The following is an 18,468-nucleotide window of genomic DNA, read 5'->3' as shown; positions in this document are numbered from 1 at the left end:
ACTTAATTAAGGTAAGAATAATAAGTGGGTATACATATAAATAAACAAACACACCATAAGTCTAAATTGTAGGGCCTTTCTACTGTATTTCTCCCACCAATGAATCATAAATTACCAGTCTTTTTGAAGTGTGCTAAATTAAGTAAAATTTTCAATGCAGAAAGAGAAATGAGGATAAAAGTAAACAAGAGAGGAATGGTGAAAAAGGAAATAATCAAGGGTAAGGCTACAAGAAATTGAGGGCAATCCGCATTCCACAAAATGAAGCACATTGAAAAAAATTAAAATTTATATTAGAATTTAATCACAACTTGGTAAACTTGGTAATTAAAATCTGGTAAAGAAACTTCACTAAGAGGTGAAAAGCAAACAAGCATGAAAATATTTTCATACTAATTTTTAAAACAAGCCTTAAAAGTGATCTTAGAATATTCTATTTTCAACAGAAGATTCACTTAGCCTCATGTACCAGAAAAATGTTGAGGATAGGGATAATATTTAAAAAAATGAACTTTAAAATGTCAAGTTTTGTTCCTTTCCCCCAGAACTAAAAGACTGGACATCAAAATATACTAAAAATTACACAGGATTTAAGTCTCCTTTTTGTGAATGTGAAAATTCGAGCTTTAAAGATAAGTACCAGTTGGTAAATGTGCATAAAATAATTTCCAATATATATGTGTGTTTAATATAAGATGTTTAATTTATCACTACCATAAACATACAAATTTTGAAAAATGCTCAAAAAAGTTTTTTTTTAATCAGAAAGTGAGAAGTGGCATTCACATCTTTCTCTTTAAATCACTGTTATTGTCTGATGACAACCTATAGGATTACAAAAAAAAATACAGCAAAGAAGATTAATCACTCATATTTATTTCAAATTATTGGGAAGCTGAGTTAACTATCTGAGCACATAGTCGTGGGAATGAGATTTATGAATTTTACTATGGGAGAAACAATGTGCTAAATGGGATAATTCTAGTACAAGCCTGATCTCTGGTAAGGGAAACCAACAAACAAGAAACAAATGACAGGGCAAATTAAAAGAAAATATAGGACACATGTATAGAACAAAACCTAGATTGTTTATCTAGAAGGTATAACGAAATGAGTGATCATGTATAATAGTATACATATATATACATACATACATATATGTATGTATATGTATACACACAAACACACACACAAGCTAAGCGCTTTACAACAGGCAAAGAACTGGTAGACAGTGATATTTTTTATGTCTGAGATAAATTGTGCCAAGTTGGACAAAATCTACATACATACACGTGCGCACACATGCGCGCGTACACACACACACACACACACATGAACAAATTTAGTCACTAGGCTAACAGGCTAGTGAATATTTTAGAGAGCATCCGAATCTGGAAGAGATTCACACAGCAAGCCATAGAAAGCACACACAATTCGGTCTTCATAAACATATACCATGCTAAGATCTTAAAGCTGGGAATTAACATTATTAGCATTCATGAGAAATATTACAGTTCACTGACTACTAATACCTAGCATAAGATTAGGCTTATATATCTATCTGTATGCTCTCATGAACCTAAATATAACAGTGGTTTTATTTTTCTTAGCAATGCATTTAAGATTTAGGCTTTTCTTCAACCTTCTTAGCTCATTTCCTACTTGCTTTGCTATGACTGAACTCAGATCTTAATTAGGTTTAAAGGGCCTCTAAAAAATTAAAGCAATAATATAGTCAATGTGATAAAAAATTACATCACATTCACAGGAGGCAGTGCTACAAAATAAGCAAAGTATAAATTGGGGGTGTGTGTCCAGATATAAAAGTAAAAATACATATTCCAAACTTTTATTTTCACAATTATTAAAATAATTTGCATGCAAACAGAAATGATCTGTTTGTTTTGTAATAAATGATTATACTCATCTAACACACCCTGGTGACTAACTCTTTAAATCTTTATAACTGAAACCAACGTTACAGCAAAATGCTGTCACTACTATTTTCACAGTATTTCACTACATATAAAATATGCTTAAAATGTCTTTAGCCTTGTTTTTCTAAGTACCTAAACCTAGAAAATCTTGATATTTGGGGGGATTAATGTGACATTTTTATTTTTTAAAATAAATTATAAATAAAGCTTCAGAGAGCTAAAATCATAGATGGCATTCTTCTACATTTCAAGAGGTAAGCTCTTCATAGAAGAATGTTAACAAAGGATTTCACACTAAAACGATACACATGATACTCATTTGGGTATACCCATGAATTTAAGTAACTATTACTTTGATTAGGGTAGGCCAAAGTATTATTGATTCCAGGAAAACACAGGCACAAATTTAGCCTAAATGCCCAAGAGATGAAAAACTAAAAAAACATGTCTTAGCAAAAATCAAATGTAGAGTTTCAAATATGAACATTTTTTAATCTATACTATGGTTAAAAGTGGCAGTTGAATTACAACCAGAGTAGTTTTGGTTTAGTGAAAAAAAATGACTACAAAAAAATAAATAAGCTTGATCTGCTCTCCAGTAACAGAATTTAGTGCCATTAACTATTCACAAGAATACTTTCTTAAAGCCTGAACAATTCTACTGCAAGTGAAAATTGCTTAAAGATGTTAGTCCAAGAATAATCCCACCTGACCCAACCAAAAAAGCAAAGTTATGTGTGTACTCCTTCCTTTGCACTTAAGGATTTTTCAGATGCATGAAATGATCGAAAGCATAAAACAAATACATTAGCTTAAATATCCTGGGATTACTAGGCGTACATTAAGAAGTTTCTTTTAACCCACAAATCTGTTCTAAGTGCAACAAATCTGCTGTTACAAAAAAAAAAAAAAGAAAAAAAAAAAGAGATCAATATATTCCCTTCCACCTCAAAAATCTAAGTATCTAATAAATTTGCAAACTCTCAAATTTACGGAATAAAAATGACCTTGGAACTCAAACTCACTTATGGAACTATGCACTCTACTGCTGTAAACAAAACCAAAGGGTTGAAAAAAATTTTTCACCTCTAAACTCAGAATATCAGTATGCAGTGCAATTAGGTTCTTTTCTGGAAGATTATAACAAAAGAACCTTTTGGAATGGTATGAGCAGAACCTATGTATATTGATTCAAAATATTAGTTAGCCAAAACATTCCAACTCAAACTAGGTGTTTTGTTACACTTTGAAATTCAAATGAAAACCATTCTCTCACAGGTGTTAAATAATAAGTGGCAGCAAATATATATATATATATATATATATATATATATATATATATATGCAGTCGCCCAAGTCTACTTTCATAAATATGTTCTAAGAAAAGTCTAATATAGAGCATACTATACTTATACAAGTTTGTTAATTACAACCATTAATTTGAGAGCCGATATGATTAACAACCTCTCAGCTTATAACTTATGAATATTTATTTTCATCAAGCTTGTTCTATTTCTCCTTAGTCAATGAATAATTGTATCTATTTTTCCTTATTGTTTCCAGTAGTTGTAGTTAATAGAGGTAGCTGAGCTACTATTCAAAGAAGTTATTTTTTTGTGGATGAGGATTGTTCAAATGTTTAAGGTATCCTTTAAACTACACAAGTTCTATTAATGCAACAAAATATAATAGTAAAAAGAAAATGGATGCAAGAAACTTTTGCATTTGGCACCTTGTCTAGATTGATACCTCAAGTATTCTTTTTTAATAAAGTTAATGCACACATCAGAACACACCACAAAGATTTGCTACATATTTACAAGGCACCAACCCTTTCTCACCTTTAACACGAATTAAGCAAATCAGTGAAAAGCATATCAAGATCCCTCCACCCCCCAAAAAAAACTGTAGTATAAATATATACTTCAGTTCAGTACAATTATTGAAAGTTTGGCCTGGGAAGAGTAAAATAATCCAGATCGTTCTTACAATATAGAAACTGTAAACATTTAATAGCTGCCTTTAGGATTGGTGTATTGTGCAAAAGTTATTATTACTGGGTACAGGAATCAAAATGGCAAAAACAAACTATATAAAACTCTGTAAGAAGCTGCTATACTTCTGTGATACAAAAGCAAAAGAGGGATATTCTACTGAGATAAAAATGTCATGCTACTCTTAAGAAGCAGAACGCTCCTTTAATGTAGTAAATCTGTAGTGTGTCTGTGGTGTGTGTGTGTGTGTGTGTGTGTGTGTGTGTGTAATTTTTTTAAATTTTAAGGCCTAATGAATAAGGCTTGTTTGAACAAATTAGGTGTGGAGATCAAAAGTCTTGAAACAAATGTGTACTGGCATAATGGAAAAGCACCAATGTGAAAGGAAGCATAAGTCCCCACACAACTTGCTTTGTAGATATCCTGGTAAATTCCCTGCAGTAGAAGGCCATTGAATTTTTTTTAAATTATTCTAAATTCCTTAACTGTTAATAATTCCATCCCATGAGATGGCTAACCCTGGCTTTTTCTGTCATTTTACGCACTCTGCCTGATCTGGATGTACCAAGATTCAGAGGATCTTCAGTGGACACAAAATTGTCATTATCAGAATCATCATTATATAAAACAGTCCTCCTGCCTTGGTTTCTTGTTTTAATTCGAGGCAGTCTACTGAAACGTCCTGAAAACATGGTATCAAATTCGTCATCAGCAATACGTGCACGTTTGGCTCTGGTGGCTCCTCTAGAAGCCCCTCTCCCTCCTCTGCCTCTCCCTCTCCCTCTGGTACTACCTCCCCCTCTTCCTCGCCCCCCTCGTCCCCTGCCTCCTCTTCCTCTGCCTCCTCTGCTCCATCTCCCCCATCTCCCCCATCTGCCCCTTCCTCCCGTGCCTCTTGTTTTCCAGTTTCTTTTTCCATTGGCATATTGCTTTCTGAGTTTTCTTTTAGGCCTGGTTTGTACAAACTTGCTATAGTCATGGTCTCCATCTACATAATCTTGATCTGTTCTGGAAGTTGATTCAGAATCAGAATCAGAACCGCAGGTACTTTCAGAACTCGAACTGGATCCTAACTCTCCACTCTCTGAGGAGGATAAATGTGATTTCTCTTTTGATTCTTTCTTTTCTTTGTCTTCTCTTCCCATGCTTTCATCTTCTTCCGATGCACTAAGTAGTTTTCTCTTCATTCCTGCCCGGGGCTCTCTGCCATCACCATTTGTAACGGGTCTGTCAGGGGAGTGATCTAAATGAAGATGAATGATTATTTAAAGTTAAGCTTTGACATTAGTAAGATGGTTATTTAGGTTCAAAAGTAACATAAGCAATCTATAAAAAATATTTATACCAAAAGATGGATGAGGTAAAAGCATAGAAGTGATGGAGTATGAATTTAAATTTGTTAGAAATGAAGATGATAAAGTTCTGATTTTGTCTGATTGCTTTTACTGAGGAGGGTGGGGAGATATGGAAGGATAAAGTAGCTAGGCAGAAATTTTAAGGGCTTGAACTCTAAAAAGAATTATCTGGAAACGTGTATCAGAATAATTTCATTCATTCACTGAATAAATATTTACTGATTATCTACTATGGTTCAGGCATTGCTTGGAGCTTAAAATGTGACAATTATGAGACAAAGTCCTTGCTCTTTGAATTTTTATTTTAGTAGGGAAAACTTGCTAGACAATGAAATGAACAATTAAAATAATAAAATTTTTATTAATAATACATGTTATAAATAAAAGAAGGTAAAAATAGACTGTGAATGTAATGTTTGAGGGATATTTTATATAGGAAAGACTTTTCTGCAGAGGTAGTATCTATGAAAATATCTGAATGGCCAAAACCGGTTTGGCTCAGTGGTAGAGCGTCAGTCTGTGGACTGAAAGGTCCCAGGTTCGATTCCGGTCAAGGGCATGTACATTGGTTGTGGGCACATCCCCGGTAGGGGGTGTGCAAGAGGCAGCTGGTCGATGTTTCTCTCTCATTGACATTTCTATCTCTCCCTTCCTCTCTGTAAAATATCAATAAAATATATTTAAAAAAAAGAGAAAATAACTGAATGGCCAAAACTGGTTTGGCTCAATGGATAGAGCGTCGGTCTGTGGACTGAGGGGTCCCAGGTTCAATTCCAGATAAGCATGTACATTGGTTACGGGCACATACCCGGTAAGGGGTGTGCAGGAGGCAGCTGGTCGATGTTTCTCTCTCATCGATATTTCTAGTTCTCTATCCCTCTCCCTTCCTCTCTGTAAAAAAAATCAATAAAATATATTAAAAAAAAAAAAAAAAGAACTGAGTGAAGTTAGATCTGGGAAAGAACACTACATCATAGGATATAGAAACTCAGTATAACTAGAGTGGAAGAGAAAAAAAAAGATTAATAGATTACTGCCAGTGAAGAGTTTTATAGTTGAAAAATGACAGGATCTGATTTACATTTTAAAAAGAGTGCTGTGGGCCCTGAGCAGTGTGACTCAATTGGTTGGAGCATCATCTTATAAAGGTATTTCTAAAAACATAGCAATTATTCTTCACAAAATTCAAATAGATGAACACATTAGAAGTTTCATTGAACATGTTCAAGGTCCATAACATAGGGCTAAGTATAATATAAGAAGAAAGTCTACGTAACAATAACCTTCAGCTGTTTATAAATGATGTCACCTGACATGGTACAAAAAAAATTGTACATGATAATGAATTATTGGGTCAGTGATTTCTTTTTAATTGGTGAATTTTTTTCTACAAATAAAAGTTATATGGAAGCTCATTACATGGATAATAATAAGGTGCCCTGGTTGAACGGAGAAGGCTATTCTGAAAATTCCTGAAGTAGCTCTGTGGATTACTGAAAAAAATAGGCAGAACAGTCTGAAAACCACTGAATTATTGAGACAACAGGTTCTGAGGGGAGAGAATATCTTAGTTATATGTAACTAGAAAACCAGAATAAGGTGGTAGATGTAGATGTTGATTAAAAGAAGGCTCATTGGTCAACAAAATCCTTTTTTAAAAAACTGGGGTAGGCTTTTAAAAAATGAGACTTATTTTAAGGTGGTTTTGGATGTTTTTGCCATTTTTATTAATATGGTTTAATATACAAATAATCCTTAATGTGTCTAAGATTCTGGTTTTTATGTGATTGAAGAAGGAGCTCTTCATTCAGTTGTTCCTATTAATTTTACATTTTATTTTATTTTATTTTTTATTTTTATTTTTTTAAATTTTTTTAAATATATTTTATTGATTTTGTACAGAGAGGAAGGGAGAGAGATAGAGAGTTAGAAACATCGATGAGAGAGAGTCATCGATCAGCTGCCTCTTGCACACCCCCTACTGGGGATATGCCCGCAACCAAGGTACATGCCCTTGACCGGAATCGAACCCGGGACCCTTCAGTCCCCAAGCCGACGCTCTATCCATTGAGCCAAACCGGTCCCGGCTAATTTTACATTTTATTTTAAAAGACTAAAACATGTTTGGAAGTTTTGGAAATCTGTTAAGAGGCTTTTCCTAGTTGTGACTATGAAACCCTGTCTGAGTCAAATTTGACAATATTAAAATACTAACTATAAGGACAAGCTAATTTTTACAACCTAAATAAAACAGCTTTTAAACTATTCATCTGCTATTATAAAGGAACAAAGAATAAATACTATGTCCATCATTATTTCCTACCTTGTTTAATTGGCAAAACTCGATTCCGAAATGATTTGGCTTTCCCTGGTTCATGGCTATTTCCACTTCGGCTATATCCACTGAAGCTCGACGAAGAAAATGGTCCATCCATCTCATCATCAAGTAAATATAGTGAAAGCCCTTCAGCAGTATCTGAAACTTACATTTAAAAAGATTGTAATGTTAACATAATTACCATGTTTTCAATAAAGTTATAAAAAAAAGGCTGTTTTTAAAACTTTATCTCACTCGGCTACTGTAATAACTTGTGCATTGTTTGGAGAAAATATGACTATTTTGAGAATAAATGTTTTATCACATCATTATGCTTTCAAGGATGGAATAACAGAAAAACTTGTCCAAGGAAAAAATATCAGAGAATTGCACACACAAAATATTTAGTTCAAGCTGTTAAAGATGTTGTCTAAGGAAAACACTTCCTTATATAATGAATCCTCAATTCTTACATTGGCAAATATATTGTAGACAGTACTCTGAGATATAATAGATGTTAAAAATCATAAAATTACAGCCAAAACCAGTTTGGCTCAGTGGATGGAGCGTTGGCCTGTGGACTGAAAGGTCCGGGTTCGATTCCGGTCAAGGGCATGTACCTTGGTTGCGGGCACATCCCCAGTAGGAGGTGTGCAAGAGGGAGCTGATCAATGTTTCTCTCTCATCGATGTTTCTAACTCTCTATCCCTCTCTCTTCCTCTCTGTAAAAGATCAATAAAATATATAGAAAAAAAATCATAAAATTACAGACCTTTAAAGCTAAGAAACTTAAAAATTCATCTAGTCTTAACACCTTCATTTAAAATATGAAGACACTTACTCTTATGGCCTAATATCTAACCTAAGATTACACAGCTAGAGAAAAGAATTGGAAATAAAACACAACTTTGCCATACAAAAATTCATTGCTCTTTGTACTACTAGTATAAATCATGCTGCCTTTTCTATGTCATTAATATCAGTATTAAACTGAAATATATAACACCAACACTAAAGGCACTTACCAGGAGACGAGAAAGGAGAGCTGGTCCTTGCATAAGACACTGAGGTATTCTGATCATTTTTAGGCTGCAACTTCATTTGTTTCTGTTTCCCTTTTGGACTACAAGTAAAAATATATAACAGTGAAAAAAATTTCTATTAGCATCATATTATGATAAGACAGTATAATACAAAATGACCAATAATTTAAGTTAAATGCTTCAAACTGGTAATATAACGAAGTTAAACTTAAAGCATTAAAAAAACAAAAAGGTTTTGGTATAACAAAACCCATACTAACATAGCTTTGGGTTACCAACTCCATGTTTATACAGGTACAAGATTTCTTTAAAAAAATCTCTTGGATCTTGGGATCCCCACAAACTATTCAATAAACTTTAAGAAATGAGGTAATGTACACAAAATGCTTTGAAAACGTAAAATACTACATCACTGCAATATACCTAGGAGCTCTGCTACTTGATAATGAACTGCTGCTGCTTCTCAGACGTTTTCTGTACCGTGGCCTTCTCCTCTTCTGACTCTGGATTGTTGATTTATATTCAGAGATGATGTTTTTAATATGACTTTCAAATAAGGCAGATAACCTCAGTGTCATGCTATAGATCTGAAAAAGTAGAAATTAGTCTTGTTTTAGTAACTACTTCAATTATATAAAAAGTAGAATGTATAAACATGCCTGGGCCATTATCAACATCATTCTTTCGTACAAAATTTTTCCATACACTTGAAAAAATTCTTCCTGAATAATTAAAACAAGATACCATTTTTAAACAAAAATTAATAAAGGTTTTTAAAAGATAACATCCAATGTTGGGAAGGGTAGAAAAAAGATTCCTATACATTGCCAGTGGATTTTTATTAACAGGAACAATTCTGAAGGACAATTTGTAATAGGTATAAAAAAATCTTTAAAAATATACACATTTTTTGGCTAATAACTTCACTTCTGGGAATCTATTTTAATAAAATATCTGAGAATTACACATACAAAATAATTATGTTAAAGTATGTTAAATATGTTATCCACAACTTTATTCATTTAAAGTCAAAAACTAGAAACAACCTAAATCTCTAGCACTATGTTGCTTGCGAAATAACATAAAACCACCGTATAATAAAATACCATGGAGACATTAAAACTTCTGTTTTTAAAGAATAATAATGACATGGGAAAAGGTTCATAATATATGTTTTAAAAAGTTTCAAAGTATAAAATCTGTTTTAAATATATAAGCATATGCGAATATAATAAGTGTAGGAAATAAAATCAAATGTGAAAAAATTATGCCTACAGAAATTGATGAAAATTCATTTTATATGAGTTGAAAGTAGGCAAGTTATATACCTATTGTGGAACTTATTTAAAAGTTAATAATATACCAGTGATTACAAAACACAAAAATTATTAGCAGTACTGTTTTGTTCTCAAAATATTTAATTTCTGAAAAAACATAGAAGTACTAAATGTGAGTACAAATACAGAGTTGTAACTTCCCAATTTGGTTCACTATCATATCAAATAAAAGAGTAATATGCAAATTGACCACCACCCCAACACACAAGATGGCTGCTCCAAGTGGTCATCCTATCAAATAAGCGTAATATGCAAATTGACCATCATTCCAACACACAAGATGGCTGCCCCCATGTGGTCACAAGATGGCTGCCACAAGATGGCCAGCAGAGGAGGGCATTTGGGAGGGACCAGGCCTGCAAGGGAGGGCAGTTGGGGCAATCAAGCCTAAAGGGGAGGGCAGTTAGGGGTGACCAGGCTGGCAGAGGAGAAAAGTTGGGGGTGATTGGGCCTGCAGGGAAGGGCAGTTGGGGGAACCCAGGCCTGCAGGGGAGAGCAGTTGGGGGGACCAGGCATGCAGGGGAGGGCAGTTAGGGGTGACCAGGCCTACAAGGGAGGGCAGTTAGGCATTATTCAGGTTGGCAGGGGAGTGGTTAGGGAGTGATCAGGCTGGCAGGCAGAAGAGGTTAGGAGCAATTAGGAAGGCAGGCAGGTTAGCAGTTGGGAGCCAGCAGTCCTGGATTGTGAGACGGATGTCCAACTGCCCATTTAGGCCTGATCCTATAGAATTTTCTGCACTGGGCCTCTAGTTTGTTATAATAAAAAGAATATAAATATTTGGAACTAATCCAAATATATAAATTAAAACTGTTAACCCCTCTTATTTATAAAGTTATTTATTGGACATATTAAAGGGTACTTAATTACTAGCTCTCCATCCCTTGACCTCTCTCTGGAAGGTATAAAATATTAAATAAAAAACAAAGATGAGGCAGGTAGGAGAAAAAAGAAAAAGAGGTGCTTAATTCCAGAATGACTGCTAAATGTGTCTTTATGCATGCCTAATAAACTGTCAGGAAACACTGAGAACCAAACTTTAGTAGCGATGTCAGAATTGTGGTATATACTTTTTTAGCAATTTTAAAACTGATGAAAGAAAAGGCTGTTTGCTATATATAACAAGATGCTTAGAGAATCAATCCACCTAATAAGAGGTTTTACATACCCTTGATTTTTTATTAGAGGTATAAGTTTTGGAGTTGCTGAATATTTGGCGAACATCCTTATAAAATTCCAGAGGACTACCATAGTTTCCTGCTTCCAGAGTTTCTTTCACAGTGCTGAAGTCCATAGGATTGTCTATAACACCTTGATAATCCTACAAAGAATGCGTTATTAAATACAAAGGCTGAGTAACAATACTATGTATAATAATACAATGGGACTAAGATTTGCATCATCAAGTCACTATGAAATAGACTGTTTTTCAACCTGCTGCCAACCCTCAACAACTCTTCTGTTGGCTCACAAAAACAGTAGGGGGTATGGGAGGGTCTTAGCACTCCCTGTGCAATCCATAACCATATGACTCTCTCTAGAAGCAGAAAAGAAAATCCATAGCCACTGGCTTCATCCCTGGATGAAGGAAGTTTACATACAGAGTCCACAATATAAAATTTTATTTCTTCCTTAAAGGCTGAAATAACCCCACTCCCCTGGCAAACTGCTCAATGAAAGTAGAGGATGGGATAATTCTCATACAATTAAACAGTTCCATGTCACCAATTAGCTAGTACATATTTCTAAGACATTCCCAGCTATGAGGGCATTCTAAGATGTCATTAGTTGAAAGTGAAAGTTAAATTGGCCATGCCTGTGATTCTCTCTTTTATCATTCTGATTTCAATAAATGTGATGATTTTGCTTAATCTAAGAACTTCATTTTCATATATTAAAAATTAGTTTGATTTTTATTTAGAGTAGGGAAAAGATTTTATTTAACCTATATCTCTCAAGTCCAGTTAAGATCTTTCTAGAGTTATCCTATGGAAGTGCACTTGCAATGTACGTAATATACCTAACAGATCACAACCATTAATAAAAGAATATATTTTGGAGTAAAAGCCATTGTTGGTATTAGATCCCTCATACTATTTAGAAACATTAAGAATTAAATCACCACATTTCTCTTGAAGAAATAACCAGAGAACCAGAAGAAGGGACAGAGGAAAGATATAAAAATGAAAAATATTTTTCTAAGTATGAGAAACCACAATTGCTCTTAATATGTCTTTTTAAAAATGTTGGCTTAAATCATAAAAATCAAAAGTACTACAACACAGCAGGGCTTATAGATATAAAGATTTTAATAGAATAAAAAGATTGGAACTTTGTGTAGTATGATGAATTCCAGTGGGAATAATCAGCTGCAATACAGACATAATTATATTGTACAGTTGATGATTTCTACTATGCTACGGTAGCTTTAGATCTACAGAAACAAGTAAACGTCTACCACATATACAGATAGTATACAAAGATCCCTCCTGAGAACACGTGCTGATTTAAAAGAAAAATAAACTACTAAAAATATCAAGGATAAAAAGGGAGTGGGCAGAGTTGGAAAATAACTTTGCAAATTATAAAAGTTTTATTTATAGTATGGATATTTTAAGAAGTAAAACTACATAAAAATAACCAGTATGTGTCTTTAAAGAGATTACTAGGCCTACCTCAGAGAGAGATGGATCTTGTTGTCTTTCTAGAGCATTTGACCCTGAGGGCTCTCCCTCTTGCTCTTGATGGCCCTATAAGGGTAAAGAACATATATTGTGTTTCTAGACCACCACAACAAAACATTAAGAATTGGAATACAATTATTATTTAAAGTTCAAAGATCCATAAATAGGAAGAATGTTTTTACAGATTGTACTTTAAGATGAAGGAAGTTTACATTCATCACGTTCCTCTACTATGAAAACACAAGACTAATTTATTCTACCCAAACTCCATACAAAAGAACAAAAAAGCTTTATGAAACATAATCTTGTTTACTATTGGAATAATATTTTTCCCAATTTAAATCTGTATAGTATTGTAGAAACTATTGATGTTTACTAATTTCAGAGGATGGTCTGATGTATTTCTGAAATAGTGCTATACCTTTTCTCTGAATATGTTAAAATAAGATTTACTATTTTTTTTAATCAATCTTTATTGTTCATATTATTACAAAGGTTCCTCATTTCTTCCCCCCTCCACCAGGTTCCCACCCCACCCTCTGCCCCCTCCCCATTCCCCATTGTCCTCATCCATAAGTGCACGGTTTATGTTCAGTCTCTTCCTCCCTCATAAGATTTACTATTAATACTAAAAGGTTATTCAATATATAAATAGATAACACTATTAGAAAAGAAATCCTACAATTAAAGTTCTTGTGCTTAGATCTTTGATGAAAATTAATATGGTATGTTGGTTACCTAAGTGAAATATTGGATAACATATTTAAATTATTAACATAAATTAAGTGTAAAATAACATATATTATTAACACTTAAGGCTGACACATGTAACCAAAGGTCTGCAGTATGTAGAAGTGTATTATAAGTTAGTAAAACATATTAAACAAATATCCAAAATAAAAGCAGGATATTGCAAAGATATTTTTTATTTTTTAACTTAAATTTATTGAGGTGACATTGGTTATATGTGTCAAGTGTAAAATTCTATAACATATCACTGGCAAAGATATTTAGATTAAAATTGGATTTACAAATGTATAATCTCTCTATAGAAAACACTAATATGCAAGTAGACAAAATGGCAGAACAATGAAACAACAGAACAACTGTTGGCTATGACATGCACTGACCACCAGGAGGTGCATGTGGAACATGGCAGGCAGGAGAGCACAGAACATGGCAGGTGTCGGCCATGGCAGGAAAATAGAGCAGGTGAGCAGGGGCGCCAGACCAAGGTGGGGAACTGGTCGCTGTCATCAGGGTGGTTACCAAAAATTCTTTGCTCCCATGCACCGTGGTCCCACCCCGCGTTCGCACCTGTTGCTGGTGCCAGTCTAACCTGCATTAGCTGCCAGCTCCTGGGGCAGGCCCCAATTGCTCAGTGTTGTCAGCAGATGTAGGTAGCGGCTGCCATCCCCAATCACCCATCAGGGCATCTCCACCTCCCCCTGCTCCTGAGGGGTGATCAGGGCCAGCAGCTGCCTCTGCACCTGCTGCTGGTGCCAGCCCCACTCGCACCCACTACTGGAGACAGAGCCACCACTGGCCCCCACTGCCAGCTCTGGCGCCACTAGTACCTGCAGCTGATGATGGAGCCATTGCTTATACCAACTGCCAGTGCCTGGCACCAGTGCCATTGCCCTTGTGGGCTTCTCCACCTCCCCCTGCTCTGGAGGGGTGATTGGGGCATTAGCCACCACTCACACCTGTTGATAGCGCCAAGCAATTGGGCTGGCCCCGCTCATACCCACTGCTGGCGCTGGCCCCAATTACTCCATACAGTCAGCAGGTACAAGCAGGGCTAGCGCAGTCAGCTGAGAGGGGATTAGGGGCTGCGGTGGGAGGAGCAGGGTGGGGGTGTGGAGGATGTGCCAAGACCCACCCCTGTGCCCACTGTAGCCTCATGGCCCACAGTTCCTTTCAAGGTGCATGAATTCATGCACTATGCCCTTGGTTTACATATAAAGTATATGACAGATATTTTAACAAGTCATGACTAATCACATCACCCACATTCACAATTCAAAGATATACAAAGAAGGAAGCGGAAGGAAGGAAAGAAGGAAGGAAGGAAGGAAGGAAGGCAGGAAGGAAGGAAGGAAGGAAGGAAGGAAGAGACGGAGGGAGGGAGGAAGGGAGGGAAGGAAGAGAGGGAGAGAAGGAAGGAAGGAAGAAGGGAGAGAAAGAAGGAAAGAGGGAGGGAGGGAGGGAGGAATAAAAAAAGTAAAAAAAGGAAGAGAAGCAAGCAAGGTGGGAGAAAGATGGTAGGAAGGAAGGTGAAAAGTGGCTCTTAACTAGATCTTAGCAGACATTTATGGGAAATTACATATTGGCAACTATTTAAACTGCACACTTACTGGGAGAGAAAGATGATCAGCTGGCTGTCGAAATGGCTCTGAGTCTTCACGTTCATAAATGAGGCTCAAAAGTTCTTTGCATTGTTTTCTCCAAGCATCCGGATTAGATTTTAAGGACTGTTTTCTGCCTCGGCATTTGACCTGTAGATTTTAATAGAATAATAACTAAAAGCTCGTTTCTTCACTCTTCATTAATTTTCTCCTGTTTTTCTAATGTTAATATGTCAATGTAAGATGGAACAGCTAAACTACTTAAAATTAATTGAAGTTCTCGTGCTTATATCTTTGATAACAAGTAAGTCTAAGTTTAAATTAGACATAATTTTCACTGGAAAAATATAAACAAATTAAAAAGTAGATATATCCATGAAAATAGCAAGAATTACATTATTGTGAATTTTTATTTTAAGAAAATTAGTATCTCAAATAAACACAGGGGAACACATTATTTTTCTTCCACAAGGCCAAAAATATTTAATATTTGCTGTTAGTTAAGTGTACCTGACTATGGCATCATAATCCCATAATCTTCTCAAAATACACACACACACACACACACACACACACACACACATAATTTATGGTCATGATAAATGCTAGCCTTTACCATTTGATGCCTTCTTTATATGATCTTTTTTAGTATTTCAAAGAAAATTTCCCCCTCATGTAGAACAAATATTTAATTATTATAGAGAAAAAGTATGCAGTAGAGAGTTAACAGAACAGACCTGAAGCTGCTATCATTAGTATGGCTTGCTTATAAGTTTGGCCCATGACTGACATCTGGGAACTTGGCACTTGAACTGTTTTCAAAATAATAAATGTGGTCTGCTCTATCTACATTATACAATGTGATCTGTGTTGAACACCTGGTTTCTGAAACTTTTCTTGGTTTCTGGAATTCTGGAATCTTGGCACATACTAGTCAGATGGTGCCTAAACAACCAGCTCTCAATAAATTCTTTATGGACTGATTATTTAATCAGGCACACACTGCTACATTTTCATTGCTAAGGAAAGATTATGCTCTGTGTGGCCCCTTAAATAAGGAAGAGAGCACAAAAAACCCTGCACATGGGTTTTTCTGACTTTGCCTATGTCTTTTCCCCTGTGATCCAGCTATCTATCCTTAATGAGTCACGGCAATAAAACTCAGCAATGAGTAACAACTATACACCGAGTGGCCAGATTATTATGATCTCTGAACATATAATAATATGGCCAATCAGTGTATATCCTATAATAAAAGGCAAATATGCAAATTGTCCCCCGACCAGGAGTTCAACCAGCAGGAATGCTGGCCAACAACCCATGTCCCTTCTCCCTGGCCAGGCTGGCCGGACCACACCCATGCACCAATTAATGCACCGGGTTTCTAACACACACACACACACACACACACACACACACACACTCTGAGTACTTTGAGTGTTTCTAGAAAGTTTTCAAACATTTGGAATTGGCCTTAGGGATCCCTCACACAAGAAACATAAAAATTTCTTATCATTTATTCACTCACCCTTCTGCCAGATGAAGTACCAGGGCCATCTGAATCTAAATCAACCATTTCTGTATCCTAAAATTAAAAAGGAAGAGAGAGAGATGCTAAGTTACATTCAAAATATTATAAATTAGATTAACACTTACAAAGAAATAAATACAATCATAATTAACTCCCTCATTATAGCAGACAGCAGAACAAAGGCTGGAGGAACATTGACTCCAAATACTGACTATGTGTTGTATATAAGCTGAAAAATACACTAGAAGAGTAAGCAGGGTTTTTCTTTAAATCAGAATATGAAATAAGGAAAAAAAATATGGTGATTGGTATCTGAACTTGTACCTAAATGTTAGTATCTAAACAAAACTTACTCTATATGAAATGCTAAATTAATATACTATAACAATGAATTACTCATGATTAGTCTTTTGATATATCAAGAAATCTATCTGTTACCTACAGGGAAAATATGAATGTGCATTAAAACCTAAGATTCAGTTAAGTATCCTTCTGAGGGGTAATTTTTTAGTACACAGAGGCAAGGCCCACACACCACCTTGTGATGTTAAACCACATAGGTAATGCCTAGGAGGAAAAAAAATAGCTAATGAGCTACTGGTACTCTCATCCTATATAATAAAGAGGTAATATGCAAATTGATCATCACTCGAACACACAAGATGGCTGCCCCCATGTGACCAAAGATGGCTGTCCCCATGTGGATACAATATGGCTGCCACAAGATGACTGGCAGGAGAGTACAGTTGTAGGCAAGCGGGCCAGCCGGGGAGGGCAGTTGGGAGGGACCAGACCTACAGGGGAGGGCAGATAGGGGCAACCAGGCTGACAATGGAGGGCAGTTAGGGGTGACTGGGCCAGCTTGGGAGGGCAGTTGGAGGCAACCAGACCTACAGGGGAGGACAGTTAGGGGTGACCAGGCTGGCAGGGGAAGGCAGTTAGGAGCAATTGGGCTGGCAGGGTAGCAGTTAGGCATTGATCAGGTTGGCAGGGGAGTGTTTAAGGGGTGATCAGGCTGGCAGGCAGAAGTGGTTAGAGGCAATCAGGCAGGGAGGTAGGCGAGCAGTTGGGAGCCAGCAGTCCTGGATTGTGAGAGGGATCCCAGATTGGAGAGGGTACAGACTAGGCTGAGGGACATGTATGAATTTCATGTACCGGCCCTCTAGTCTAATAAATAAAGTTGCTGAATTACATGTTACCTTTAATTTTCTATCATAATCCAAGGAGTATCACTCTGAGGAGTAATATTCATCCATAAAAAAAAACACCCTCTCAAAAAAATAGGTATAGAGGAGGAAACCAGCCTCAATATAATAAAGGCCATATATGACAAGCCATCAGCTAACCTCATGGTCAGCAGTGAAAAGCTAAAAGCTTTTCCTCGAAGATCAGAAACATGATAAAGATGCCCACTCTAGCTACTTTTATTTAACACTAGAGGTCCGGTGCATGAATTTCTGCACAATTGGGGCCAGCCGGATGTGGGAGATTGCCTGTGGAAGTGCACTGACCACTAGAGGGCAGCTCTTGCATCTAGTGTCTACCCCCTGGTGATCAGTGCATGTCATAGCAATTGGTCGTTCGGTTGTTTTTTCTGGTATATATAAAGATAGTACTGAAAGTCCTAGCTAGAGTGAGTAGGCCAAAAAAGCAAAGGCATCTAAATCAGAAAGGTCAAAGTAAAACTATCTCTATTAGCAGATAACATATCCTATATAATAAAGAGCTAATATTCTAATTAGACCGAGTAGCAGAACAACCTTCCGGATGACCGTCTGGATGACCTTCCAGACAAAGTGAGGCTATGAGGGCCGAGGCAACTGGGGCTCCAAGGCCCAAGCCCCTTGCACAAATTTTGTGCATTGGGCCTCTAGTTACATATATAAGCCCTAAAGACTATACCAAGAAATCATTAGAACTAAAAC

At 36.0% G+C, this 18,468-nt stretch overlaps 1 protein-coding gene across 3 annotated transcripts in view; it reads right to left on the bottom strand.

Moving 5' to 3' along the window:
* Positions 1-3,675: 3,675 nt before the first annotated feature.
* Positions 3,676-18,468, bottom strand: part of BRWD3 (bromodomain and WD repeat domain containing 3) — a 135,123-nt gene continuing 120,330 nt past the window's right edge. The window contains exons 34-41 of one of the 3 annotated variants that reach the window (XM_036439828.2): positions 16,541-16,597; positions 15,022-15,162; positions 12,656-12,730; positions 11,149-11,301; positions 9,070-9,233; positions 8,629-8,726; positions 7,610-7,768; positions 3,676-5,174 (exon numbers count right to left, since the gene is read on the bottom strand). In XM_036439828.2, coding sequence (XP_036295721.1) covers positions 4,420-5,174; positions 7,610-7,768; positions 8,629-8,726; positions 9,070-9,233; positions 11,149-11,301; positions 12,656-12,730; positions 15,022-15,162; positions 16,541-16,597 — 1,602 coding nt within the window. In that variant the 3' untranslated portion in view covers positions 3,676-4,419. The remainder of the gene's footprint in view (positions 5,175-7,609; positions 7,769-8,628; positions 8,727-9,069; positions 9,234-11,148; positions 11,302-12,655; positions 12,731-15,021; positions 15,163-16,540; positions 16,598-18,468) is intronic. The other 2 variants (XM_036439829.2, XM_045582376.1) reach the window with 2 other exon arrangements.

The sequence above is a fragment of the Pipistrellus kuhlii genome, unplaced genomic scaffold (genome assembly GCF_014108245.1).
Source record: "Pipistrellus kuhlii isolate mPipKuh1 unplaced genomic scaffold, mPipKuh1.p scaffold_m20_p_16, whole genome shotgun sequence".
NCBI classification, from domain to species: Eukaryota; Metazoa; Chordata; class Mammalia; order Chiroptera; family Vespertilionidae; genus Pipistrellus; species Pipistrellus kuhlii.
This window is presented reverse-complemented; position numbering and strand designations above follow the sequence as displayed.